The sequence below is a fragment of the Zonotrichia leucophrys genome, chromosome 2, assembly GCF_028769735.1.
Source record: "Zonotrichia leucophrys gambelii isolate GWCS_2022_RI chromosome 2, RI_Zleu_2.0, whole genome shotgun sequence".
Taxonomy (NCBI): Eukaryota; Metazoa; Chordata; class Aves; order Passeriformes; family Passerellidae; genus Zonotrichia; species Zonotrichia leucophrys.
Genome location: NC_088171.1, coordinates 121,313,361 through 121,341,121, shown reverse-complemented (window position 1 = coordinate 121,341,121; position 27,761 = coordinate 121,313,361). Strand labels below are relative to the sequence as shown.

The 27,761-nt window shown below is 40.2% G+C and overlaps 1 protein-coding gene across 1 annotated transcript; it reads right to left on the bottom strand.

Moving 5' to 3' along the window:
- Positions 1-602: 602 nt before the first annotated feature.
- RDH10 (retinol dehydrogenase 10) lies at positions 603-26,711 on the bottom strand. Its single transcript, XM_064706226.1, has 6 exons — positions 26,261-26,711; positions 25,563-25,801; positions 5,878-5,976; positions 4,432-4,577; positions 3,991-4,122; positions 603-2,004 (listed from the first exon to the last, which is right to left on the bottom strand). The coding sequence occupies exons 1-6, from the start codon at positions 26,550-26,552 to the stop codon at positions 1,881-1,883; spliced, it is 1,032 nt and encodes a 343-aa protein (XP_064562296.1). The 5' UTR covers positions 26,553-26,711; the 3' UTR covers positions 603-1,880.
- Positions 26,712-27,761: the final 1,050 nt, after the last annotated feature.

Below are 27,761 nucleotides of genomic sequence, written 5' to 3'. Positions count from 1 at the left end.
TGCTATGCAATAGAATAAATTTGTTGTACTTGCTTTTAGTGACTTTGCTGTAAGAACATGGGAGGTAATTTGGCCCTGGGGAAATCTTCTAATGACTTTTGAAAAGGAGCATGGATTTTGGAGTAAGGGTTAATGTAAACATTTTCTTCTACTTTCAATTAGTTTCTAAATAGAGTTAGTTAACAACACTGTTCTTGACACAGATACCAATTTTTTTATTTTATATGTGTGCTATGTATATAACTACAGTAATAGCTACAGCTGTACTGAAACTACATTTACTTTTCAACTCACTGAAACTGCATCCACACCAGATCATTTTCTCAAGACCTGAAAGCAGCTCTATAGAACACCAAAATTAATACTCTTAATAACCTCTTGAACCACCTACCTCATCAGTGAGTTTGGAAGACAAAATTGTCAGAAGCTCAATTTCAAACTACCTACTGATAGCCTTCAGAAGATTACACTGTAAACCATGTAGCTGACAAAGTGGATACAGGAGTTGAACCATAAATATTTGATCTGTGTTGACATCAAAGAGTTGTGGAACAAGTAGTTTGTGTTAGTTCAATCTTTAAAGGAAACATTCCAATCACTGTTTTAAGGAAAAAGTGGCTCACTTTAATAACCACAGGCATTGGTCACTATTTGACAAGACATTCTAAAAAAAGTAATCACAATTTTTCTGATAGTAGTTTACAAGTGGATGGTATACATTAAGATACAGAGGTAGAATTTCACTTTTACAATGCTTCACTAATACAGATTACCAAATTCAAGGCACAAAATTGTTCGCTTTACAAAAAATACTGTAAAAATGTCATTTGCTGTTCTACAATGTGAGTACAACTCAAAAAAAATCTTTACACCCTTTCATATTCTGAATGTAGAGTTGCATCAGGCATTATTCTATTTTTCCTTTGCTAATAATTGGCATATGACCAGCACTTACATAAACAGTTTGTATCTCAGCTGAGTTGCTTTGTCTTTTAGGCACAAGTCCAGTTAGAGAATTCAACACAACAGTTTCCTTGGGGGGGTGGGGGAACTCTGTCAGAAGTAAGAATGAGGAAGAAGAAATGAAACATGTAGTCCATAATAGTAAATTGGACTCTGACATATAGAGGGAAATGGAACACAGCATATTTCAAATTAAGTCAACTTGGAAAAAAAGTCAAATGAAATCACTGACTGCATTCCTAAAAAAAACCAGATGCCCAGTACAAGTTTGCTTTGACAGTATGTAAGACATTCATTTGCCTTTGAATCGGCAGAGATTTACAAATTTCTTTTCATCTTTGTTTAAATAGAACACACACAGTTGCAACAAAAGAGAATTACACCACAATTTGGCCATGTGTCCTTTAGAGAACGTGGGTGAACGAGTGGAGAGATGCATTCAGAAATTGTCCTTGAATTTGCTATAAGATCATGAGCAGTAGCTTAAATTGCAAGACTTCCCTCCCTTCCTAAGTAACGTAAGGAAAGTCAAACCACTTCTGAAGCATTCCATCTTCTGGCTGGAGACAGCTCTTAGAAGCCTTAGCGGACTAAGGAGGAGATATCACACAGTGCATCCCTACAACAAGTAGTATGACTAGTTTACTGTACATACAGTGATATTCTAAAGGACAATGGTGGCAGCTACATTGTAAATTCATTTGAGTTACCTATCACATTTCCCAAGTACTCTAGTCAGTTTTATTTACAGTATATAAAAATCCATTGATTTTTAGAGTTCAATACACAGGTTTAGGACCCAAGAGAATGCCACAGTAAGATGTTGACATTTGCATCTGTTAGATGCAAGTGCACTTTGCAATTCAGTCATGTAACATTATTGCATTCACCTATAAATGTTAGTCCATCCAAAAGTGTTAGATTCCATTTTTTGCTTCATTGTTGTTTGTAGCCTGTTTCCGTTGAGCGATGAAAGGATACATACACTTGTCTGCTCCCAAAAATCGATACATGCATACCACAGCTTCAAATGGCAGAATACTGGAAAAAAGAGGTTATAGATTTGTTAGAAGACAGCATGAGACAAAACCTCTGCTTTTTTGTATGTATGTATGTACTCTGCATGTACTTAAAACCACACTTTTAAGTACATGTGTTTACACGAACTATGTACTTGGTCTCCCTAAAAACAATGTAATACCTATTGGAAATTCTTCTTAAAAGACTTAAGGGATTTTTATTTCACAGGGATACTTTCAGAGAGAACTAAAATTCTAGAGTCCCAATCATACAGGCAAGTAGAAAGGAGAAAGAAGCTGTTTATTCACATGCTTCCATCTTAGACCAGATTTTCTGTTTCTTCACAAGTGTGATAGCTTGTTTTAAAGAACGGGGGCAGGGGGGATAGGGGGGCAAGGGCATTACAGAAGGCCTGGTAAAAGCAAGGCATCTGCTAAAAGCCACATCAGCAGAGGTCATCAGACATCGAAGATATTCTTTAATGTGGGATTAGTGTTAGTTAATGCCATTCTTTGATCACCAGATGTCTTGTTGTTACCTTGATTTATATTCTAAACTCAATCATCCATCCTCAAGAAGAAAGGTCCAAAGTAAAGAGCAATTTCCTTCCCCCCCTCCAGATAAAATTCCAAGAGGTCATTATGCGATGGATACCTGGCTACAGATCCTCCCCTTGTTCCCACATGAACAAAATATTGTTTTTATTTCAAGTGTAATACTCAGGGGCTCTAGTGAAAGAATAAAATGGGATTCCTCAGGCCCTGGGAATAGCAGCAGGCACTTGTTCAGTGGCAAGCAGTACAGTTCCAGCCATTAGGAGTGATGACCACTGAAGCACCAAGAAGTAGATGTCACTGGTACAGGTGTCTCCAGTGCCAGCAGCACTGCTTGTGCAGTGACTGGAGGGCCTTTGATCTAAAGGCTGCTGCCTGGGGCACAGATTATGCAGAAGCTTTGATCTCCCTGTTGGAAGCTGAAGTGTTGAACCAAGAAAACCCAAAGGGCTTTTGATGTGGCTGCTGCTGCTGTAAGGCATCGCCTGTGCAGGAAGCACTGAAGCACCCTCTGAGCTTTTGGGTGAAGGAGTTAGTTCTTAAATATACTGACAGTGGCCTTCATTTGGTGTCACAATAGACACATACATCTCTCTTCCAGGAAAGAGATGAGCAGTCAATATACCTCTATTTTTTGGTGACTCTGTCCACCAAGAGACACTAGAGCCAGAGGAGAATAACCACCTTGTAAGTGGAATAAAAAACACCAAGGTGCTCAGTTTCAATCATCACTTGCAGAAATAAAATAATACAATACTATATTTTATATGTTCCTCCCACACACTACAGATTTAAAACAAAACACAGATGCCTGTGAAGCTGTTCTCCATAAACTAGAATTCAAGTGATGTTATATCACAGGAATTGAAGCAGCTCCTGCATTATCTGGCATCACTGAAATGTTAGCCTGGTTACAGATTAAAACAGTTTTCATTCTAAAACTGCAGTGTGTTAGAATGAAAGAAGTAATTCCTTTAAATAGACCTTTTGCCAAACTTAAGACTCTGAAAATTAGTTCTGAAAGTACCAATTTTCAGTTTATCTACTATATCTGTGCAAGTTCTGAAGAATCTGCAGGTAGGAAGGGCCTCCTCACACACTTGTTCTAGAAACAAGCAGCTAGACATTCCTCTGCTGAGAGCTGCCTCATGCCCCATTTCTAAAGAGGAACTCAAACAGTGGAATTAATAGTCTGTTAAAAAGAAAATAGGAATCCAAGGAGGATGGAAGATGCAAGAAGGTTAAAACAAAGATGCATAGATACACAGGACCTTGGTTAAATGAAGCTTCCCAAGCAAGCAACCTACAAGCTTGCAAGCCAACAGAGACTTATGAATTCTAGCAAAATGGCACCTATGGCTTGTGTGGGTGGGAGGGTGTTTGTATCATGAAACTGGACATGCTCAGGAATTTTGTGATTGCATTGCCAAATAACTGGCACTTCAGTTCTTACCTTTTCATGAAGGTGACCATGTACATGAGGCGAGGTGTGCAGATCATTGGCTGGTCTGTAAGGATGGCTCTCATAGCCTGTTTCACACAGTACTCAGGTTTCAAGGGTGGAAGGAAAGGCTCAATTTCTTTTCTGGAACATTTGATTAGGACAGATTAATATGATACCCAAAGGACTATAGACCCCAGTGAACAGTTCATTAACTCAATTTATTGGAACTTGTTTATATTCACTGTTAAGTTACAAAGACTATAGCTCAAAACTTGCATTGTCTGTGTACAAAAGGACAGAAGACAGTGAATTCAGAAAGTCTCTTTTTGAGTCTAACACTAACATACACTAAAGCAGATGTAATATTTAATATTTTTATGGTACCACTTGAGTTATCTTTTAATACTTTTTGGCACTACAAGCACAGAGCAGAAGGAGAATTCTACTCACCTGATCCTGCACCCTCTAAACATTCCTGTATCTACAAGATAAGGGCAGACTAAAGTAGTTTTAATTCCATCCTTTTCAGCAGCCTTCAATTCATGGCTCAAAGACTCATGGAAGCCTACAGCTCCAAATTTGCTGGCACAATAATCCTGTGTTGGCAAGGAACGAAGCAGAGGAAAAAAAAAGGGACAAATATGAATGATGTTCAAAGCCAGCATACCTGAGGTGATTCTGCACAGATTTTGAAAGCAACAACAAAAAGACACCCACTGAATAGAGCGCCACATCAACTCATTTATCACTTTACTTTTGAGGTAATTAGCACAGAATCATGAAAGCAGGAAAGCTGAATGTAGGAGGATATTACCTTGGATTCAAGTCTTTGAATCAGGCAGGCTCACATGACAAGTTACTCCAATTACCAGTTTGCTTAATAATAAATGCTGCAACAAAGGACTGAGATACCTAATACTACCTTGGGCCAGATTTGAAAAAGCTTGAAGAGTTGGCAGGGCATAGGTGTAAAAATCTTAAAAGTGTTACTTTTAAGGTTAGTTTCAACAGAAGATGCAACCAAGATTTGAGTTTTTCTATGAGATGCACAAAACCACTACTGCTGTCTATGCAATAACTTTTTATTGTTGCTGAACTTAGTGTGTTTTCAGTTGGATGTGTCCATCTCTGTTGGTGGTCACACCCAGTTTAGGAAATTACTTGTAACTTTCTCAAGACAGTAAACACTCTAAAAAGCCCAAAGTTACACCATCTTCCTTCATTTAGGTTATGAAACACTGCAGTTTAAGGTCCTGGATTGAGCCTTACCTGTATGCAAAGAAGCCTACACTTATGGGGTAATAAGACTATTATTATTTTAGACACCTTAATTAATTTTCACTAACTGAATGCTTTTTGTTCACACTTGCATTTGTACTAATGACTTTAAAAAATGACAAGCTGTAGTCCTAACTTATTTTTATGCACCAGACAAGTCTCACAAACTGGAGTTTTCAAACACCTGCTAGTGAAGCAGGTGAGCCATACATTCTAGAACTTTTGCAGTCATTTCCCCACAGAAACAAGAAAAGTTACTTTTGAAAGCCCTTGCCTTTGGCTTCAAGCTTAGCACTGCATATCTTGACAGGAATAGGCTAAATGGTTCCTTTCAAGCTCCTAAATTCATCAGGTAATTCAAAGATAACCTGGCATTCTGAAAGCCCCAGCCATCCTAGGATTTTGCTCTCAGGACCAACTCCACCATCCAAGTAAATGAATGCAATGCCTGCCCAAGTCCTGTGGCTCCCACTCACAGGGAGCCATGTGTTGATATGGTACTCAGCACCATAATCTCCAAGTATCTTTGAAGATTTGACCTTACTTCCTCTAGCTGATAATATTTAAATATCTTTGGAAAAAAATGCCAAACTTTTTGTTCATTATAGTCTAACAAACCTCCACTCCAGCAGTACTGAATAGCCCCAAGGAACTTGCAACTGTCACAATGTGTCCATGGTTCATTTCCAGCATCTTGGGAAGGAATGCTTTAGTGGTCTACAAAAAGAAAACAACAAAAAACAAAGTACACATAAGCAACATAAGGAAAAAAACCCCACTTCATGAAGTTACACTAGCAATGAGTTCTCAGAAACTCTCAGTTTATTATCAAGAATATAGAAATACAATCATTTTACAGGTTTTGAACTTGAGTTTGTCAAAAATGCTAACAGAAAACCTACAGCTTGTTTGTGAATCCAGACAGCAAGGATTATATCTGCAGAAATCCTAAGGTTAAAGGATCAACTGAGCTCAGACGTGTTTATTTTACTAGAAGAGACTAGTTATCAGAAGGAGATAATTTGACCTTAAAATGGAAGCCACATTTTTTAAAAGACAGAAAATGAAATGCAAAGTGTTTAATTACACCATCCAGCACATCTCTGTTGAGACCAGTACCAATTATCAGTTCTAATTATTGACAGTGTTTTTTAAGTTAGATATTGCTAATTTTATCCAAGTAACTTACTGCCTTAGGACCTTTATATTAAAAGAAATGCTACAGGTGGAGTTTTTGCTGTTGTTACTTTTTACCTACAATAGAGCCAATATCTGCTAGTTTAAATTACTTCCCATCTTTATTAATATCTATAGCACTGCTATAGCTAAAAAGACAAGATATACATTTGCGTTACTAATTCCTTAAAAGTTTAAAAATGAAATAAACTCAAAGCAAGTCTCAAGATGAAACTTTAATTTTAACCTCCAATTTTTATACTTTGGTTATAACAAAGTTTGTTTCTGTTTAAAAACCTGAGTCAGAGTTAACCCCTTAAAAAAATTAAGTTTTAAGCAACACACATTGAAGGTACTTGCTGGAAGATCACCCCTACCAAAATACCTATCTTTGTCATCTCTTTTCTGAAGCTGACTCAACACTTCCCCATTAAAAATAATTATTAAGCAGGGCACCATATTTACAACAAAAATCAATGAAGCAGTAAAATGGTAAGTGTAGTTATGATGTACTTCAGCTTTTAGGGTGTCAGTGTACTATACGAGATCACTTCTAAATTGCCCAAGAACTTCAGACAATGCTTTTTAATCACAAACATGCCTAGTTAATATGTTAATCTATTAGTGACAGAGCTACTAATTTATTCCAACTCACTCAATACCATGAATGCTTTATACTCCCAAAAACCAACTCTTCCCATGTAATTTTTATCCAAACTCAGAGAATGCAAATGCCCCTTAAGTATTTCCTACTTGCTTAATTGTTGGTCTGAGCCTTGTCAGCTGCATTCTTAAAAAGACATGCAAACTACAGCTGAATCCATCTAATTCCATTCTTATGCTGTCTGCATTTTCCAATCACAGACGTCAGGACAGTTTTGCTCTAATGATTTTCACATGTTCTTGTACAACATTTTTGCCTGCAGGTGTTAAATGACTAATCCAGACCTCCTAACACCACACAAAAGAGTGTTTTCACTGGACAGCTGGCAGATGATAGAAGATTAACAGACCTCCTGACTCCTTGCCTTTTCTACTGTTGATTCATACAACTCCTAGATTCTGTCATAACTACATAACAAAGCTAATTATAAAAAAATAATCTGAGAGCAAGCTGCCTTGTGTTTGTTTCTTTCCTCATGGCAGGGAACTCTAAACCTCTTACAGAGAGCCTCTGACAAGAATTCAGTTTGCTGTTAAACTAATCTGTGCCAGGCACACAAAGTTTCAGCCTCTCTTCCCATGTTGCATGGCAACAAAGCCGAGTCATCATCGGGCATGGCCACCCAAAAAAGAGGCTTCGCTTGCACAGCACTGAAGTTTTACAGAGCGCTCTTTCTTTGCAGCCTGCCTTGCACACTGCAACACCATCAGTGTGTATGCCAGCCCTGATCCTCTGTGCTATCCCTGCACCACATCCACACTCCCAGCTCAGTCCTGCTAAACCATTTACTCCACTCCCCAACATTTGTCAGCTTCATCAGCACTTTCCACTTATGTCTCAGCTATCTGTCCACATCACATTGGAATGACTGATTGCCACCTCACATTGCCAGAAAGCTTGATAATGCAGACTGAAGTTCTGGCTGCAAACCACAGCAACTACAGAAAAGGGGCCTTGAAGCTTGTCTTGGGGTAGGGAAAGAAGGGAAAGAAGTAGTGACAGATTTTTTTTCTACTACTTTCAAGGCATGAGTCAGTATTGTCTTCCAAGAGATGAACAGACAAGTGCACCAATTATCTTTGCTATGGCGCTGCTTTTTCTTCTCCTTTTTTTCTGTTGTTTTTAATATGGTGAACTATGTGTCTTTAAGTGTCTATGTTTAGCTTGGCTGAGGAAGAGAATTTCCAAAGTCATATATGTGTGTATATATATATATATATAAATATGCAAAATAACCAGACTAGTAAATTTCAGAAAGCCCATTCAACTATGCTATACTATGTCAAAGCATAAAGATTATAAAAATTGAGTTTTCAGAGCTTGTGGCTAGAGTAATCCATTTTCAACCAGATGAAATTGGCACATGAAAAATACAGCTTGTTGAGGACACTTTTGGGTGACGTCTTCAGCATCTCAAGTGCAGACTTGAACAACTCCCAGCAGCAGAACTAGAGCCACTTCCCCTAAGTCACCTCTTAAAAGCCATTTATGGCTCAATTGGAAAAACCCCACAACTCCTCTGCTTTAAAGACAATTAGAAATGCATGGAAATCTTTGCATGGGACCTCAGTGTTCTGAGACAGCCTGTTCAGATCAAGCCCTACACTTTGTCATGGCATATTATCCCAAAAATCCACTTAAAATCTGAAGTTAAGGGAGTCTATAAAGATAGTATAACTATCATACGTAGAAAACTTAGCAGTCCACTATCAGCATCTCCAGTAAATGGATGTTAGAGAAAGCCATCTCGATTGCTGCCATTCTCCAGCCATCTGCAGCAGCTGGGAGTCAGCACTTGAAAACAAGCACTGTCAGAGGCAGACACACCCTACCGGGGGATGCATTTCCAGGCTCAGAGTAAATGCTTGCCCACTGCTCCTCCCAGCCTCCTCTCGCTGGGAAAAACAATCCCAAAGTGAAGTTATTCTTTCGTAGTATAAGCAATCCCTAAATAAATCAGTGTTCTTACTGAGCTTCTGGCACCACACACGTCCTTGATCAAAGCAACTTCCTCCATACTCTGATTCCCAGTTTTTCTACCCATTACATAAACCAGATCAACCTAGTTTCTTGTTTCTAGTTTCTTTCAGCTTCAACTACATCTGCCTACCAGACCTGAAGTCTTCTGTGTGCTTGTTGTGCTGCTGACAAACTAGTTAAGAGTATGACTGGTTTCGGGCAAGATGCCTCCTGGGTGGCCTTCCCATCTGGAGCTTGTCTGAACAGGTACACAGACCACATTAGTCTTCTGAGGTGATGCATGGACATGCTAATCCTCCATTTAAAAAAAAAAATTAGAAGACACCAAGCAAAAGATGGGTTTTGTCCATGGCATTAGAGGTCATGAACCAGGTCCCCAAAATAATTCAAATCAAGTCAACTGGTTTAATTGAACTATCTGCCTTCTGGTTTGATCCTCAAAGCTTCAGTTTTACCTCTCACAGCTGCACAGGAAGACATTTAACCAAAACACAGAAGTATTTAAAGTCAGAGCTGGGTCATTTATTCATGACAAACACACCACAGTTCTCAACACTGAGGAGAAAACAGTAAGTAGAATATAGAGGATGAAACGAATTGTGATGCATCAGGGCGAACAGTCAGGGAAGTTATGCAAGTGTTCAACATTGAGAAATGCAAGTTAAGCATCTTCTTCATCCAAAATTACCTTTTTCTTTTTTTAAGGGGAAAAAAATCCCAACAAAAGCCAAAATCAAAAAGCAAACCCCAAAAGCATAGTGGGAAAATGAATTTTCTAACCTGCAGTATACTTTAGATAGATAGAAACTAGGTAGGAGAGACAGAATGTATACAGCTGTTGTGAACAGAGTAGAGCTAATTTTTTAAACTAGCTCAGCCTTTAAGTTTTTTGGAACCTAGAGATCAATTTCTAATCTTGTGAGCATGTTCCTCTATGCTTTTGAATATACCAGTAAGACCAAACTATTCCCAGTAGCTGTAACCAAACTTCTATTTCATGTGCACACAGCTTAAATGACTTATTTCTCACAAGTGTGAAACTGAACAAGCATTTACATGTCACTTCATAGCTTTCGTAATCTGTTCTCAACATTTTGGTTTACGGCAAATTAACTTCTAACAGTCTAGCACTTCTTCCCTCCCCTTCCCCAAATTCTTTAGTTCCATTCTTAATGAAACAAAACTCCAAAGATTGTGAAACACAAAGAGCAGCACAGCTGCAATGTCAAGACAAATTAGTCTAAATACAGCAAATGAGAATATGAAGAAATACTGTGTTTGGGAAAGTGATTTTTTTAATTAAATTTTGGATTAATTATTTTTAAAGAAGAAAGCAAGCATCCACAGAAAACAATGTTAGCTGTATGCAGCTCAAAACAATGGATTCTGAATGCAGAAAGCACACCAAAGTAGAAAAGTATGTGCTGCCTCATGTTTAGAGAGTCGCCTTTATAGCAAAGAAAGAAACAAACAGGTACCAACACATAAGGTCCTTTAGGTTTCTCTTTTTCAATACAGTACATTTCTTCATACTTTCTGCCTTCTCTCAACAGCCTTTCTAAACTATTTTAATGGCATAAACAAGCTGTATTACTGTAAGGTTGAAGTATCTTTATGCCTAAGTCTATGCCAAAGCTCATTTTCCACACAATTCCTTCAGGTAAGGAGCATGGTTATTCTTTTGAATATCAAAGGAGGTGAGTTTTCACATCACTAGTTATACACAACAGTGGTGTACTGGTATAACAGAGAAAGCATTTTCTCCCAAGCCACAGCTATTCCTGATGGCCAGAGCAACTACCTAACAGCACAAATGAGTGCACTTTTGGGTAAACGTATTGTTTCATCTTCATATTAAAAACTATTCAGGCAAATCCAAGAAGCAAAACTGGTGTGGTTAGACAAGGACTCACATTCAGATATCTCTAGGAACTAAGGTACCAGAGAGCATAGCAGCTTGCTGCCCCACATTTGCTAATTTGTTAGTTTAACAGTGACAAGAAAAGTTTTTAATCTAAAATACATGTTATACTCTCCTTCTCCTTTAGCATGGACATAGAGTCTTTTCTTCCCATTCTTCTTCACAGCCTACAGCACAGCATTGCAAGTTCTCTTACTCTTGTGCAGGACAGCATGTGCCCACTCCATCCTAGAACCAAATTGAGATTTCCACATGCCCCAGCTCCTTGCTCCATTCCAGTAATTGAGAAGTGCACCAAGGTCCAAAAAAAGAGCACCTCTAATTTTTCTGCAGACCTACCTGTAAGGTAGTCCAAACTATGTGGTATTGCACTAATGCACCACTATATATGTTGAAAGGGAAAGGAAAGTGCCTGAAAGGCAGAAAACCCCCATGGCAAGCTTATCAGTAAACACACTAAAGTTATTTTCAGCTACAGTCATATAGCCCAACTCCTTTCAGAAGACAACCCCTTTATATACAGTTTATAAACACAGGCTAAAACCTCGCTTACAGGATTACAGGGGAAGTCATCATCAAATGGTTTAAGAAAAGGCCTTGAAAATATACCCTAGAACTCTTTCATAGGAGGATTTATCAAAGTTAGGCATGTAATATCCAAAATGCATTCTCATGCAGCAAAGTATGAAGTTGCAAGCCTGTCTTTAACCATTTACTTTCCTTCTAGCTTTTTTATTTGGTTCCAAAGAGAACTGAGAATAATCACTTCTCATTTGTACGATCATCTCAATTACTTTTCCCATATAGTCTCCACATCCTTCCTGAATTATCCTTCTACAAGCATCTCTGAAGTGTTAGCTTAAAATGGGAATAGTAACTGCACTATGACTACATGAAAATACCAAGTAGTGAGTTGAAGACTAGAGAGACCACACAATACAAAGGATGTGGCTCTGACAGTAACAGGCTGAATACAGCAGGCAGACAGAAGTCTACAACTACTGTTGACCTTGCTAACACAAGGGACCAAAGCTGTACTTTAAAGGACCTCAGATGTCTCTACTGACTGTTTTCAAGAACTGCTGGGCCCCTTCTGGATAATTAGCCACTGTCTAAGTAAATATTTGAATAGCTGTGGAAATTAGAACGATTTTTGTTCTTTGGTTTCTATTCACAAGAAACGATAATGAACTATAGGTCAGAATTACACAGTCTTCCTAAAGTAATGAATTAAAAAATAAAGTCACATTTCTCTGAATTTTTTTATAGGACTACCCAGATCCTTTTGAAGCAAAAAGGATCAGGAGTTTTTGTGTTAAAAGCAAAATAGGAAACTATTCACGGATAGTCCTCAAGTGTGCCTTGCACAGGCCCTGCATTCAGAACAAAAAAGCTAGACCTTCCAATATTTCATCTCAAAACAAGTCCCTTTGTTATTTATCTCCTAGCAGGCAACACAACCTTTAAGTTCTCACTGAAGGTTTATTTGTCCTTCACATAAAAACCCACTGTTTTGGGGCCACGGGGATTCCTTTAATATTGAACTGCACCAGCAGTTAATGCTTCACATACATGCACAGTAATAATGCTACAATTGCTGTGCAACCGGGAGCCCACGAAAGAACATGACAGACTTAAACAAAAGTCTATAATGACGAGTTGCACAGAAGCAAAGCCACACATACACTCCCCAATACCTTGGATAGCCTACATTAGTAGACAGAGATAAATCTACTCAGTTTAAGAAGTGAAGGTAATAAAAGAAATACCCTCAAGACGTTAAGTCACAAATGAAAAAGAAACATCAATTCATTTAAAACTTTTTTTAATTTACTGAGAAATAGGCATACTTCTCTCCCAACTCTGCATGAAATACTGCATTGAAGTACATGAAGCCTTAGATTAGTAAAAACATAAGCTATTACTTGATTCACTTGGTTTATAATTTATTATTAATTTATGGAAGCAATTTTCTCTACCCTCATGACCAATGCACATACACAAAATCCCCCATTTCTCAACAGACATATCAAATCAGCTGAGAAGCATTAAAGTTGTACAAAACAAGATTAAATCCTATTTAGGGAAGTTTGTAAGTGAGTTTGTTAGTAGAAATAAGCATCTGTCACACCATTTGCAGAAGAATAACTATGCTACAGCCCACATTTACATTACTACATTGTTTAGCATTTGTATTGTTGAGGGTTCAGTTCCAGAATTTCTCCAGTCTTCAAAGCCAATAGTCACCACTTATCCTATGAAGAGTTTCGTTATCATAGTGGTTCCTTTTTTACATGGAGCAAACTCATGTTGAGTTTATCAGACAAAAGCTGAAACTGAATTAAATAGTTTCCTTAATCAGAACTTAGTGCCACAAAGCTGTTTACAATGGGTAGACAGTAAAGATAAGATAAGTAATGCTATTAAACAAAAAAAGCACACAGGAAACTAATACCACTAGTTATCTCTCAAACATTAATCATTGATTTCCACTCTTTACTACTAGAACTAATTATGCTCTGCCTAGGGCAACTGAACATTGCTTGACTAAATTGTCTTTTGTATAGTTTGTTAGCAAGGCTTAGTTGAAACAGGCTGTGTCTACAGAGAGAGGGATATGAGAAATGCTTAGGGAAGGACATTGCAACAGAAACTTTTATTATTGTTGCCTTGTCACATCACTACATTGTCCCCCCTCCTTCCTTATAAGGACTTAATTTCCTGTGATCTTACCCCATACTGGAGCAGAAAACAGCTTTGCTCTCCCTCTCATCTAAAGTGTAGGTTAAGTACTCAAGAACACTACCTAAGAAAGACAATTCTGACTTCAGAAACTTGCCTCTTGAGCATCAAGGTGGAAAAGGTGTCACTGTAAGCTTTATAGTGCTCTGCCACTAATCAGACTTCAAGTTCTCTTCAGTAAAGTTTTTCTGCATTCCCCACCACTGCATCAAACTAGATTTTTTTGGGCACCATAACCTAGAGCAGGGGTTTAGGTACATAGAACACAGGCAAAAGCAGCCCTAATTTCTCCTAAAGAACACTTTTCACATCTGTTTAGGAGTCACTGCTATATATAGTTTCTGGGCATGAAGAAATTGAGGTATTCAAGCTGAACCACTCTTGTTATCACTATACCAGCAAATGGAATTCAGAGCCTTTATGTTATTGGTATCAGTTTTCACCTTTCTGCTCCCAAGAACTTCTGTATTTTTTTTTTTCTAGGAGATTTTAGATTTATCTGCTTTTTTAAATGATTTCCATCCTCAGATGCCAGGCCTGTCCTGCAAAGTGTCCAATCTTTCTAATGTCTATATGTCACCAGTCATTTTTGCACAAACATCTAGTTGCCTTTAAAGGACATGCTTGTACCTACACAAAACCATAAATGCACACCAACTTGTCCATATCCACCTTGCTGATATGGCTTGGCTGATGTGTAAGTGCTTCCAATGTATGCAGCAGTACACTTCAGTCACTGATTATATATTTGGACTTCTTCCCTCCAGAGTCTGCAAGTCTTTGATTTCATACAACTACGAGAAACAAACCACATTCTCACTGGTTGCCAAGAGAGATGGTGAAAATCTCCATCCTCAGAGGAATCAGAAAACTGTTTGGGCACAAGCCTGGGCAACTGGCTCTGGGTGGCCCAGCTGGAGCAGGGGAGGTGGACCTGATGACCCTCAGAGGCCACTTCCCACCTCAGCCATTCTGTGATTCTCCACTTAAGTACACTAATTCCCTGTTCAACAGCCCATTCCCTCTTTCTCTCACAGAGGAAGAAGTTCAGAAGCCAGCAGAGACCTTGCACTCTTCATCACTGTGTTAACTGCAAGTTTATCCACTCAGAATCTTAACCAACTGGAAAGAATGCCAACTCCTCTGCTACATCTCTCCTGTATCTCTCTGACAACACTTCTTGCCTGTAATAAATTATCTTGATCTGAAACAGTGTCTCTTCAATTTCTCCTTCTCCTTTGGTCACAAGCCCCTTCTGCTGGAGGGAGGGCCCAATGAAACAGTGCAGAGCACCCAGCTGAATTTCTTGAGTAAAAAACATACTTCAGCCAAGTTCAGCAAATACATGTTCCATACTGTTTTCAAAAACTAATTATGTCCCCCTGGCTACCAGAAGTCCTCCAGTAACTACACTACCATGCCAGCTTTTTTAGGACATTCTGAGCCCTCACAAACAATTTTTTGCACTTTGAATTTTAATGGTTTTAAAGCTTGGTCAGACCAATCCAAACATACTGGATTCTTGACAGCTAGCAATGAACAGTGAAAAAGAGCATCTCTGCCTAAGTCATGTAAAAGTGCAAAACCTAAATTGCCAATGACATTTGTTGTAAAGTAATCTAGAAGATGAGACTGAATAATAGAGGAAAGATGGCATAGTAAGAGGGCCATTGGAGGCCCAGCTATGTGTTTGATCCAACTTACACATAAAACAAGCAAGTCTAGACCAAAATGGAACAAATGTATACCTGCAGACTTCTCTAGACAGCACAAATTTAGGGCATAAATGAGCACAAGAACCGAAGGTTTCAAAGTACTCACTTGCAAAAAGCTGGCCTCTTCCCTCCTGGTCAAAGGCATTTTATTAGACAAGCTAATATTTATTCTCCATAAATATTAATCTCATTCTACTCTCAGACTATCATAGCTATCCAACCACAATTACTATTCATTTAAATGAAGTATTACACAGTTGGCAGCCACTGAAAAGTAAAATGCATCTTAGAAAGTGAATCCTTCTGCTCAAATCTTCCAGGTCAGTATTTGAGCTTTCTACAGAGCCATGACTAACAAAGAGCTCCAAGGTGGCTGTGACAGCACAGATATACTCCTGCAAATTCAGGAATTTAAATTACAGTCTGAGTAGGCAGCAGCACCAACTTTGTATTCTTCCACAGGCAGATCTATCAGTAAAGATGACCTAAAAATAGGTTTATTGAAATGTCAAATTTGAAATTACTTTAGAGTTTTCTACTCAAGTAAAACAGGAAGTTAACACTTGCCTACTCTCCTCCACAAAAGGTGGCTTAAGCCCTGCTGAAGTCAAGTCACTAGAAATTCTGCTTTGTTTATATACTGACAAATGGCTGTGTCAAAGGATTTGTAGTGTTTCAGAGCTATGTTGACATTAGTGCAACAAACACATTAGTTCCTCACCTTCATTAGCACAAGCTTGCAGCAAATGTCCAACCATTTGGAGAGCAGTTATTTATTGCCAGCTATTTGATAATCTTGACAAAAATGAAAACATGCCCCTATGAGTCTGCGAAAAATCCACATAACAAATTCATTTTAGAAAAAGCTATTAGATAAGAGCTCAGAATATTTTGTTCAGTGAACAAGAACAGAATCCAACTTTTAAATCCACGTTTTTCTCCAGCTTGCCATAAGCTTAGTCATCTTCTGGACTATTTAGTAAAGCTTGGTATTTTAGTCTTCAGGTTTCCAAAACATTACTAGAGAACAGTACTGTCAGAACCACTTACGGAAAATATGAAGTCATCATTCATGTTTTATGATTTATGTAGCAGGCTTTTTAAGAAGTGGCTAAGCAGAAAGGGACTGCCATATTTTATAGATACCTTAAGGCCAGTACCTCTGTAACAATACAATTCCTAGAGTACTTGCAGGCAGATGAAAGCTGAGTCACTTTACTCATCCTGCCCAACTCAGTCCCCAAGTCATTGTTTTGAATAATTTCCTTCATAACAAGGAAAGTGATTATGCTACAACTGAATATCTCACAAGAGGAACAAGACTAGAAGGAAGGTTTCTCTTTCTACATAGCAGTCTTAGTGGAAACAGAAATCTAGGGAAGATGAGATTTAACTAGAGATTTAACTTCAGCGTTTCTTCAGGAAACAGTAAGACCCTAAAAGACTATGACTTCCTACAAAGTAACTCACTGAACAAGAAGTAACATTTCTAAAATGCATGAAGCTTTTAGGTTTTAAAAACCCAGGTGTTTATGTTTCCCACTTCTCCCCACCCTTCCACAAAAGGGTGTACAGAAAATAAATAGTCTCAGCAGGTAAATTTTTTGCTTCATAAGCCAACAAAGGATAAAATGATCAAAAGACTCCAGCTAATACAGTGACTAAACCAGCAACTAATGCAATTTTCAAAGATTTTGCTTGCACAGGCATTTTAAACAAACATCAGCAAGCTACTCACTTTCTTAGGGGGTGAGTCTTCAGAGAGAGAAATACTTCCTTTGCATGTCTATGGAAACTATGCTTATTTCCCACAAGCTGAAACATGGCTCCAGCCTGGGCTTTTTTTCCACATTCTGTGTTAGTAAAACTGATTTCCAGAGAAGTCAAACAGTGCAGTAGGCACAGAGATCACGGCAATCATAGTATTGTTTCAAGGTAAACAAGCTAAAGCTGTTAACACAACATTATCTGATGTGTACAGAAAACTAGCCTACCTTTATCTAAGGGTTTTTAACAGTTGTAATTAAAATACTGCCATCTCTTTTGAAGTCAAGTCATTATATTCAGACTGTTATGCCAGAGGAGGATTTGTTATAGCCTGGAATCATTCATGACTACTTAATTATTTAGAGGATGTAAATCCTACTCAAAAAAAAATTCTAAGGATGAGGTTTCACTAGGATAATCACAGAGGCTCATTGAATAAAACCACAGAGCTGCAGGTTTTCAGCTAGGTGGTTTTATCCTATTCCTCTTCACTGTTTCTCCCACACATTGGCTACTCCAAGTCTGAAATGCTGATGAGGTGATTCCAGCCTTCAAACAGAAAAATGAATCAACTTGGGCAAGAAAATTAGCAGCTTTCCTCCCTGCCCTGCAGACAAGTTAGTGAGCTGAACCAGCTTACCCTAACAGCAGCATATAAAAACTAGTGCAAGGTAAGATACAGATTCAAGGGATGGTCCCACAAGACAGACTGCCACCACAAAGCTGTCTTGTAGTTTCATCTTAGATCAACAGGACTTTTGGACAAGTTACTTTTAAACACACACTTGTGAGCTTTTTCAAAACAATGCTGAAAAGGGGAGTGCTTGAGAAGCTGTCACACAAGTTCAAACAGATGGCAGAAGCAACCAGCACCAGGGCACATTTAGGTGCAGAATTCAACAGCCAAACAAACTTGAATTTCAAAAGGCTCACACTAAGGCAGTCACCTCAGCTCCACAGCTGTTCCAGCATATCTTGGCCTACCATGCCCTCCCATCCCAGTTGTGATAACTCACTCAAGTGTTAATTTGACTGACATATAAATCATTTTACTAATATAATTATTTACAAGAACAGTGTTCATTCAAAAGTGTAAGCACAGATGTAAATCTCCCCCCATTTGTGACATATCTGCTTTCAAACTAAACTCTCAACCCCTAAGATTCTATGAATCTCAAAGTCTATGCCTACTCACCTATACTGTAACTGCATTTTGAAAGACTGAAAGACCAATTTTTAGCAGATGAAGAAGTCTAAGACCACAGGTAAAAGCACATAGCATCACATGCAAATCAGCTTCAGCTTGCCTTTGCAGAAGGACATCTGCCATTTTTCACAGACGACAGAGAGGTATCAGTAACTCAGTTTTACCATCAGTGTCAATAGCCAGAAACCTCAAAGGTCAAAGGGAGCAAGGCTTATCAAGTGAGTGAGGCACTGGTTTTTACATACAGAGAATTGTGGAAAGATTTAGTACTAGAGTACATAACAAAATCCTTTCCTCCCCACAAAGAAAAAAACCCGGAAGCGAAATCAAAGCATGAGAAGCATTGGGAGAGAGTAATAGTTCACAGCTGATAAGGATAAAAGTAGAAAAGATTTAAGAAGTGCCGTGCTAAAATGACAGAGATGGTGCTAGAAAACATAACATTCATCTTTCCTCAGCCTGTCTAGTCAGAGTAATTGATGACACTGAGAGCTATGAAAAAGGATTGCTTACCCACACAGATCAGTTAAGAAAGGTCTTAGGCAGTGTTGCAAACACTGGGTTAGCAGGACACTCGGCTGCATCATAATTGGGATTGCTTTTCCCCACCACTGAGCACACGAACACAGCTGTCTTCTCCAATTCTGCTACAGTCACTTGGTTATTACAGAAAGTAAATAACATAATGACACAAAATTAACTTAGCCAGCTTTCATAAAATAAAGGTGGATGTTACCTGCAGATGGAAAAATATGGAACTTTAAACTCCATTGCCCTCCTAACCTCTACAGGACAAGAAAGGCATACACATGGCCTTTTAGATGAGTATTTCACTGAAACACTGAAGAGCTGCTCTCTCCACTTGTAACAAGGTTAGGCACCACACTGGCAAAGACCATTGTCACATTCAAGGTTTTCCTGTCTCCCCACATCCTTCACAAGTAACTGCATAATTGCAGACCAAAGCCAGGTCAGAGGTTTTTGCTTATTCAGCTGACCTACTGTGTTCCATAAGAAGGAGGAATATAACCATCACACTGATCACTCATCCAGGACCATGCCTTCAGAGAAGATTAGCAATCCTGAAAACACTCACACAGTTGGCTGACAAGTCTCCAAGCCTCAGAAAAAGTCACTGGACACCAAAGAGTGAGATTTTCCCAAGTGTCTTACCTCTATACTATACTGCAACTCCAACTTCATATTAGATGGATGTAGAATTGCAAGTCACTTAATTATTAATACTTCAGATATGTTTCAAGTAGTCTTGGCATGGTCTCTTCAGGACAACTTTCCCTTTCCTTAAGTGAACTTTCACAATGCTTTTCTATGAAGCATTACGGTTTTCACTGTATTTTTATACAGTTTAGTGAATGGAAGTAAATGGCTGATCACACCTTGTGCTACCATCTTGGACACCAATCTACAGGCAACAAATACTCCATGGGTCACAATCTGAGAACCTCTATTTTCTATTTCTTGAGACTCTAAGATCTGTGTGCCTTTCAAATGGTGCGGCAAATTAAATTCCAAAGTATGTCTGAGAGAAGCTGTCACAAAAGCTTAGGTGTAACTGAAGCAGTTCAAGGAAAACATTATGGAAGGTCATTTTAGAGCTGTTAACTGACTGGAATGAAAATCAAACACTGTACATCATTGGTGAAAGGGAAGGGAACTGCACAAATTCAGCTGTCATTTGAACAAAAAAAGTCAGCATTCTCCATCACACAAGGAAGATGCTCCAGCACAGAAAGTATACGTAGGAAGGCTGGTGTTGTAACACATTCAAAAAATCTTCAATATGATTTTCCCACAGCCCTGAGTGTTGCTAACTAACCAAGAGTGCTGTAATTTATTCTCTTCACACTCCTAGATATGTAACTACTTATTTATCATCAAGATACAGTAGACAATGAAGAACCAGGACAGAACAGACTCAATAGCCCTAAGGGAATAGAGCTGAGAAAAACGTGGAACAACTACAGTTTGGTGGGCAGCACTGTGGAATCCCAATTATAGATGCTCAAACTCATGATTCCCACACAAGGCAAATGAAGAGGCGTTTTGCATAAGACTAAGACCTACCTAGCACCCCATCCCTACACACTCAGTTATGTGTGTTGGCTCTTAGATGAGTACATTGCCAAAAGACTCATTTTTATCCTCTTCCATTACTATTCTGAAACTGGTGTAAGAGTGGTGCTATGGTCAAAGCTCAAACATACCGGCACCTAATTAAAGGGTCTGGGTTGGTGTCTGCATAAAAAAAAAAAAATACTTTAAAAAAAAATTAATGCTTTTTAACTGATCACTATACCTAAAACATGATTACAAAGCTAAGATACAGATATACAAAAATTGCAAGATACAAGATCTAAAATTAAAGACTGCATGATGGTAACTGACAACTGTGCTTGACACAATGCTAGTCCTCATAGACCATAAAGTAAACCCATGAAGAAAGTTCTGAACCAATAGCACTGTGCCCATCTTAACTCCAGAAATATATATACACCCCTTTATTTTCCAAAACTTGTGCTAAGTACACTGCTTTATAAAATGGGAAAGTGTAGTTTTCTAGGGCCTGCATCTGGAAGATAGTATTTTCTCATTTGATAGATTCCCTCTCTTTTTTTGAGAAATGAACGCAGAAACAGATGAACAGCAGAACCATACCAAAGCACTTATAAGTTTTAAGTATGACTAATACAGCTATTTCCATAGCTAAGAGTATGATTGCTTTTTCCTTCATACTCACTACCCAGCATGCTACCACAGTATATGAAACACATGTGCTGTCCAGGGTAATTTACTGGTGGCATGGAGTTGGAATAATTGAGCAAGGGAAGAGCTAGTTTTGATGATACTTTTTGGATCACATACAAATGTTTTGCTTGAACTTGATCCGGCTCATTTTTCAAAGAAATGAGTCAAGAACACATAGATTAAACTTTGTAAGTGAACTTAAGCATCTTGGGGTGCATCATTAAAAAGAAAAAAAGATTTAAGCTAACTTCACTCATCTGAAATACTAAATATAGCTGGGTGGCCTGTTAGTGGAATATTCTGTCTATATTTGATCATCAGTGCTAGAATCCTAAATTTGATAGCAAGAACTAAAAATCATGCCAAGAGGCCAAAAGACTTATCAGAGTATGGACCCAAATATCATAAGCTGCATTTTCTTCCATAGAAGATTGTGTCCACACTATGTGTAATACTTCTGTATTTGAACTAAACAAACTATAGGCATAAGTGAGCTTTATTTAACACCAGGGAGCTTGAAGAGAAGACAACAATACATAAATACTGATACATTATAGATAACTATAGCCCCTCCAAGGCTTTAGCAATCCTGTGAGTCTAATGAGACTGATAAGTACAGCAGCTGCATCAATGGGTATTTGATTTATTAACTCTGCATTAACCATCTTCCTAAGGTATATTTAAATTTTAGAGGTTTTCATTAATGCCCTAAACACCTTATTACTGTTTCCATCTCTAATCAGTATTTATCTCCCCCTACCAATGTCAGACCATCTGAAAATTACTTCAATTCCTACAGAGATGCCAGCATATCTTCAAAAAAATCAAGCAGCTGTAAATAAATGAAAAACCACAAACAATCCAGACTAAGAAAGCAGTACACAAGCCTTTAAACTCTGGGCCTTAGTCACTCTCTATATGGATTTCTTTTTTTTTTTTTTTTTAATATGAGAGAGCTGGAGCAGAATGCTTTTGCTTCCCCCTTATGGTAAGTTGAAGAGAACTCCAGGAAAAAAGCTTTAAGCTGAAATATTTGGAGTATCCCCATGACAGGGAAACACAGATCACTGATCTCTTAGAGCTGAATACTGAAGACCTGTTGTACAGGAGGATCTTCATGTCACAGAATTTCAGAACCTGCTCATCACCCTGCACTGGCCCTTCCCCCATGACCAAAACTAGAAGGATTGCCCAGGTATTATAGTGATGTCCAATACTAATATTTACTTATCCAGCAATAGATTATTTTTCCAGAAGAAGTGTTAGAGTAGGTACAAAACTCTCAAATTGTCCCAAAATTAAGAGTTTGTAGCTTTATTTGATATGGTGCCATTCTCCAAACCACAGTATTTTTTGATACTTAAGCTTTATTGTAAAACTACAAGAAAAAAGTCCAATTCCTATATTTACTAAAATCTGATTTAGTAAGAGCTCCAAGCTATATTGTGACAGCATTTTTGAAATTTGCATCCTGACACATCATAGAAAGAAAATTTCTAGTCTGTAGAAATTCAGCTCTAATAATTGACAAGTGCAGCCAAGTAAGTTATTATTCTTGCAATAGACTGGCAGGAAAGATAGTGTTACACTCCTGCTACAATTTTATGCATCTGCAAATTATAGTAAACCAAAGCTGGCTTATTTCAAACCAGGAATGGATTTTGTCCCTATGTTTTCAATATCAGAAGCATTCAAGTTATCACAGCATGAAATAACAGGTTTTTAATACTGCAGTGGATTTTATGCTGTGGAAATTGCTACATGATGCAGTGGTGACATTTTTATATAGAACACTCATAGGAAGGATTACACAAATCATGCATGTCAGCAAAATGGAAAGCATCTGTTTAGGCTGTTGCATGCTGCTAAGGCTCTCTGGACTGCCAGCTTGTGATATGGTGCACAGCCCAGTTGGAGTCACAGCAGCAAAACAGTGACAGATTTTCATGTCACTGCCTACTGCAGAAGTTGGGCCTTCGACGGTAGCTGCTTGCATAAAAGCAAGATCAGATCACCTGCATTCTGCACGGAGAACAGGCAATTAATCTGATGTCAAATGTTTCAAGGGACAGTACTAGAGCCTTATTTTCAGTTTTTATGTAGAAACACATCAAGGCTTGATTAATGATCAAGGGATGAAAAAGAATTTCCCCCAAACCACATTAAAAAAAAAAGACAAACACCAAAACCCCAGAAAGTACAGACACTTAACTACTGAAGCAGTATTACATGCAAGATCCATGTCTTTACAAAATCCATTTACAGTTTTTTGGACTAAACACCCTGCAAGAATACTTAAAAGCCTACATAATGCTCCAGAGTATTAGCTTTGCTTTTGGACCACCAGTTCAGCTGACACGGAAAAGACTAGCTGTATAAGACTTCACACATCTAGACACATTGTTCTATTTAAGTCAGCATTGACTTGCATCAAAAAAGTTGGCTTCAAATCAGCTGATTCAGATGATATCTTATGAATTAAGTAGTATTACTTTCAACAGAAGTCCACCCACTATTGGTCCAGCCAATCTTTTCTGGGACCATGAAGGGGAATACAAGGAAAAGAGTTTTGCCAACAGAGAAAAAAAAAAAAAAAAAAAAGAAAAGCAAAGCAGGACACAGAATCTACAGGAAGTTTACATATGAACAGATCCTCAATTAAATCTAAAGGGTGTTGACTACTCCTTTAAAACTTAAGCCAAAATCTCAAGTTCCGCAGTCCAGACATAGCTATACCTTCTTGGAATATTTTTTTTTTAAAGCCCCTTTACACTAACATTTAGAGCTAGATGAATGGAACTGTTATGGAAACCCAATCATAGCAATACTAGAATCTAAGTTTAGTTTTCTATTACTGTAAGAGACTTAGAACACACAGAGTGCTTTAAAAAGGTCTCTGAAACCTCTGAAACTGTTATTTATAAGTGTATGACTTAGGCCTGAAGGAAGAACAGCTGGAGAATTTAGGATCCTCCCATATTTTAACTCATGGTGATGTCATAATTTAGAGTTCTTGGAAACTGTCAATTCAACATTTAAGCCACATCAATAACAGTCATTAAATCTACTACACATCTCTATTGGCTTAAGCACCAATTTAACTTTCATTAAGGGGAACACGCAGAACTCTTAATTATAAGAAGTCACATAAGCATTCTCAGAACCTCTCAGACTGCTTTAAAATATACACTTTGAGACTTTAAAAGAGCTTCTAAACATACTATCTCCTGTGCACTCTCTGCAAGCTTTACAATACATTGGAAAGAGACTGCTCTGCCATTAAGTGTTGCACAGTGCAGATTTGAAGGGGCTCCTTTAGGGTTATGAAACAGCATTTCATTTCCATGTTAAAAAGTTAGCTTGTGAAGGCCTTCTAAGTTTTGAAGATGAGGCCCTTTATAAAATTGTATTATGAAAAACCTTGTTTGACTGATCTTACCTTAAGTCAAAGTATATTTCAGATTGCCTAATCCTTTCATTGTTATGCAAGTGTATTTCATAACCTTATTTGAGGAATCAAAGAACAGTTTTAATACTAACAATGGTCTCAGTCTGACAGCTAATGCTAACCCAAGTGTGCATCATGCCCTCCTTCAACACTCCAATTTATGTAACTCCACACCACTATGGGTCTAAAAATAAACCACATGGGAAAACAAGGTTTAGATGGACAAAAAGAGTAAGACCACATACTTGTTCTCCTTAATTAGCACCTGCTAGTTGTGGAGACAATACCATCCCAGAAACCACAGCTAAGATTTTCTTACTTCTACAAGCAGCCTCCAGAGAAAGCTATGAGGATAAATACACAGAATTCCTGAAAAAGTGTTCCTGGCTTGATTTCTTGAGAAATCTTTTTTGCCTTTCCTCCCAGCCTTCAAAAGGAACAATTTGCCTCTAAGGCAATTCAAACAACATTTTCAAGGGGTTTTAAAGATTTTTTTCCCTGAAATGTGCAAGTTTGCTATTGTAATGATCATTAAAACAGTATATTAAAGCTGCTAATGTGCTGGCAGAAGAGTATGTGAGGAAAGAAGTCATTCATTAGCAGTAACAACCTTTAAGGAGATTCTGAGATTATTGCTTGTAAAGGATTTAATATCCAAAGCTACAGAAAATGACCACAAGACTTAGAACTCTGGATTCTAGGAGGATGCAGCTGATTTAAAATGATTTGTTAACAATCTTAATACCAGCATTCCTGTTATACAGAACAGTCAGTTCAAAACAAGAAATACCCAAAGCAGTGATCCTACAAATGAAAAAGAACAAGTGCAAACCTCAAGGAGACAGGAGTTCTGCAACAGCAGTTCATTTCCCAAAATTAATTACCAAAAAGGACAGTAGAAAGGAGCTCATAGTTACCCAGAAGTGTGCGTGACAGTTAACCATCATGGTCCTCTCAATAAGCTCATCTGGACACTCCAGAAGATGGTGCCCAGAGACCACACCAGCATTGTTAACCAGGACAGACACCTCGCCAACCTCCTTGCGGACCCTCTCAGCTGTCAAGTAGACATTCTCTCTTTTGCCCACATCACAGGTGTACGTGTAAACCTGCAAGTTGCAATGGGGCAGCACATCTTTCTCTCCATCTCCAGCCACTAAAAAACACAGATAAGAGAACAGAAGGGGTGGGGGGGCAATAAAGTTCTTGCTCATATTTTGACATTCAAACAAGTAGCTCAAGCAGAAACAGCAAATACAATTTCAAACCACCAAAACTTCTATTTACTTTGGTGTCATTGCAGTACACCAGGAGTCAGCTATTTACTATCGCTGCTACGTGTTTTAGGAAAAGCCGCAGGTTTTAAAGCAGCCGCCGGAGTCCGGGGCTCCGCGAAGCAGGTCTGCGCTCACAGGGCCGGCTCTGGCTGGCACAAGCGCCGTCGGGGCGTCTGATACCCCCGCGCCCGGCGGTCTGCAGCGCGGAGCCGCTCTCAGGGCCGGCCGCAGGTGAGCGCTGCTCCGGGCTGGAGCCGCAGGGCGCGCAGCCCCGGCTCGCTCTGCCCCGGGCCGGGCAGGTGAGCGGCGGGGACAGCGCGGGGAGCCCCGCCGCTTACCTCCGGGGGCGGCAGCGGCCGCCTGCTCGGCCATCTCCCGGTAGATGTGCCGCACCATGCCCGCCGTCTCCTCGTTGCTCTGCGTGTTGATGTCCCACAGCACCAGAAGCGCCCGGCGCCGGGCGAACTCCAGGGCGAAGAGGCGGCCCAGGCCGCTGCCCGCCCCGGTGATCAGGCACACCTGCCCCGCCACACTTTTCTCTTTGGGCCGCACCAGCCACTTGGCCGCGGCCAGCACGAACGCCCACAGCACTCGGAAAGTCACCACGAAGAACTCCAGCAGGATGTTCATGCTGCCGGACCGCAGGGCCGGCGGCACGGAGCCTGCTCGCCGCCCGGCTCCCCGACCTGGAGCCGCCGCTGCCCGGGACCGCCCGCCACGGGCACCGAGGGAGGCTCCGCTCACGGGGGTCCCGCCGCCGAGCTCCCCCGCTCCGTGCCGCTCACCCCCGCAGCCCCGCCTCAGTCACACACGCCGAGGACGGAGCCCGGACACGGTGCTGCCCGCCTGCCTGCCCTCCACCTCCCCGTCCTGCCCCGTCCCGCCCGCGGCCCCGCTACTGGCAGTGAACATCTTGCTCGCTCGGCCCCTCTATATAGGGCGGACTGGGCTGCCGAGCCCCTCCCCCGGGCCGGCCCATCCCGCCCCGCATTCCCGGGACCCCCCGCCCCCGCCCCGCTCCGCCCCGCCGCCGGGGGAGGTCCCCGACGGGAACGGGGACGGGACGGCCGGTGCTTTGCGCCGCTCGGGGCGGGAGTCCCGGCGGTTCCCGGCGGCTCCAGCCCGCCCCAGCCCGCCCTCGGACTACAAGTCCCGGGGTGCGCCGCGCCCCGCCGGAGCGCCATCTCGGGTGCGGTGCCGCAGCGCGGGTGAGAAGAACGCGCACGGGCGCCGAAGGTTCGTGCTCGGGGCTAGAGACACAGGGAAGCTGGAAGCCCACAGGAACCACCGGGGCACCGCAGGATGCACGATGCCCGCGTGCCTGGAGATCCTCTGCTGAGCTGTGAGAAACCGCTCAGGAAAACCCTCATGGCTTCTTGGTCTGTCTGCCAAGTACAGAGGTCACTGATATCGCACCCGCCACCGACTGAAATAGGAGCTCACAGGTGCCAGCACACGGAAAGTATTTTCTTCGGTGCGATAACAGCGGCCGCTCCCTGTAGCTGGGCACCCTGCGGCCACTCGGCGCCGGAGCATCCCGCTCCTCCGTTCGCCAGATCCAGAGGATGAGGACCAGAGCGTGCCCTTGGATTTCCCAAACATGAGTGTGCAGGACTCATGCCACTGCCTCTGCTCGCCTGCAGCCCTGTGTCTTAAGTGCACGACGCTGCGCTTTCTCCCCTGTGTAGCCGCCAGTTTTCAGAAAAGTTGTGGGAACTTTGTCAACGCTGCCTCTCGGATTGAGCACAAATTCCGATTAAAAAGTTGCAGAAGAAAGTGCAGACAACCTCTTAAGTATATGTTGCAGGTGGTTTGGCTTGCTGATTTTAATCCACCCTC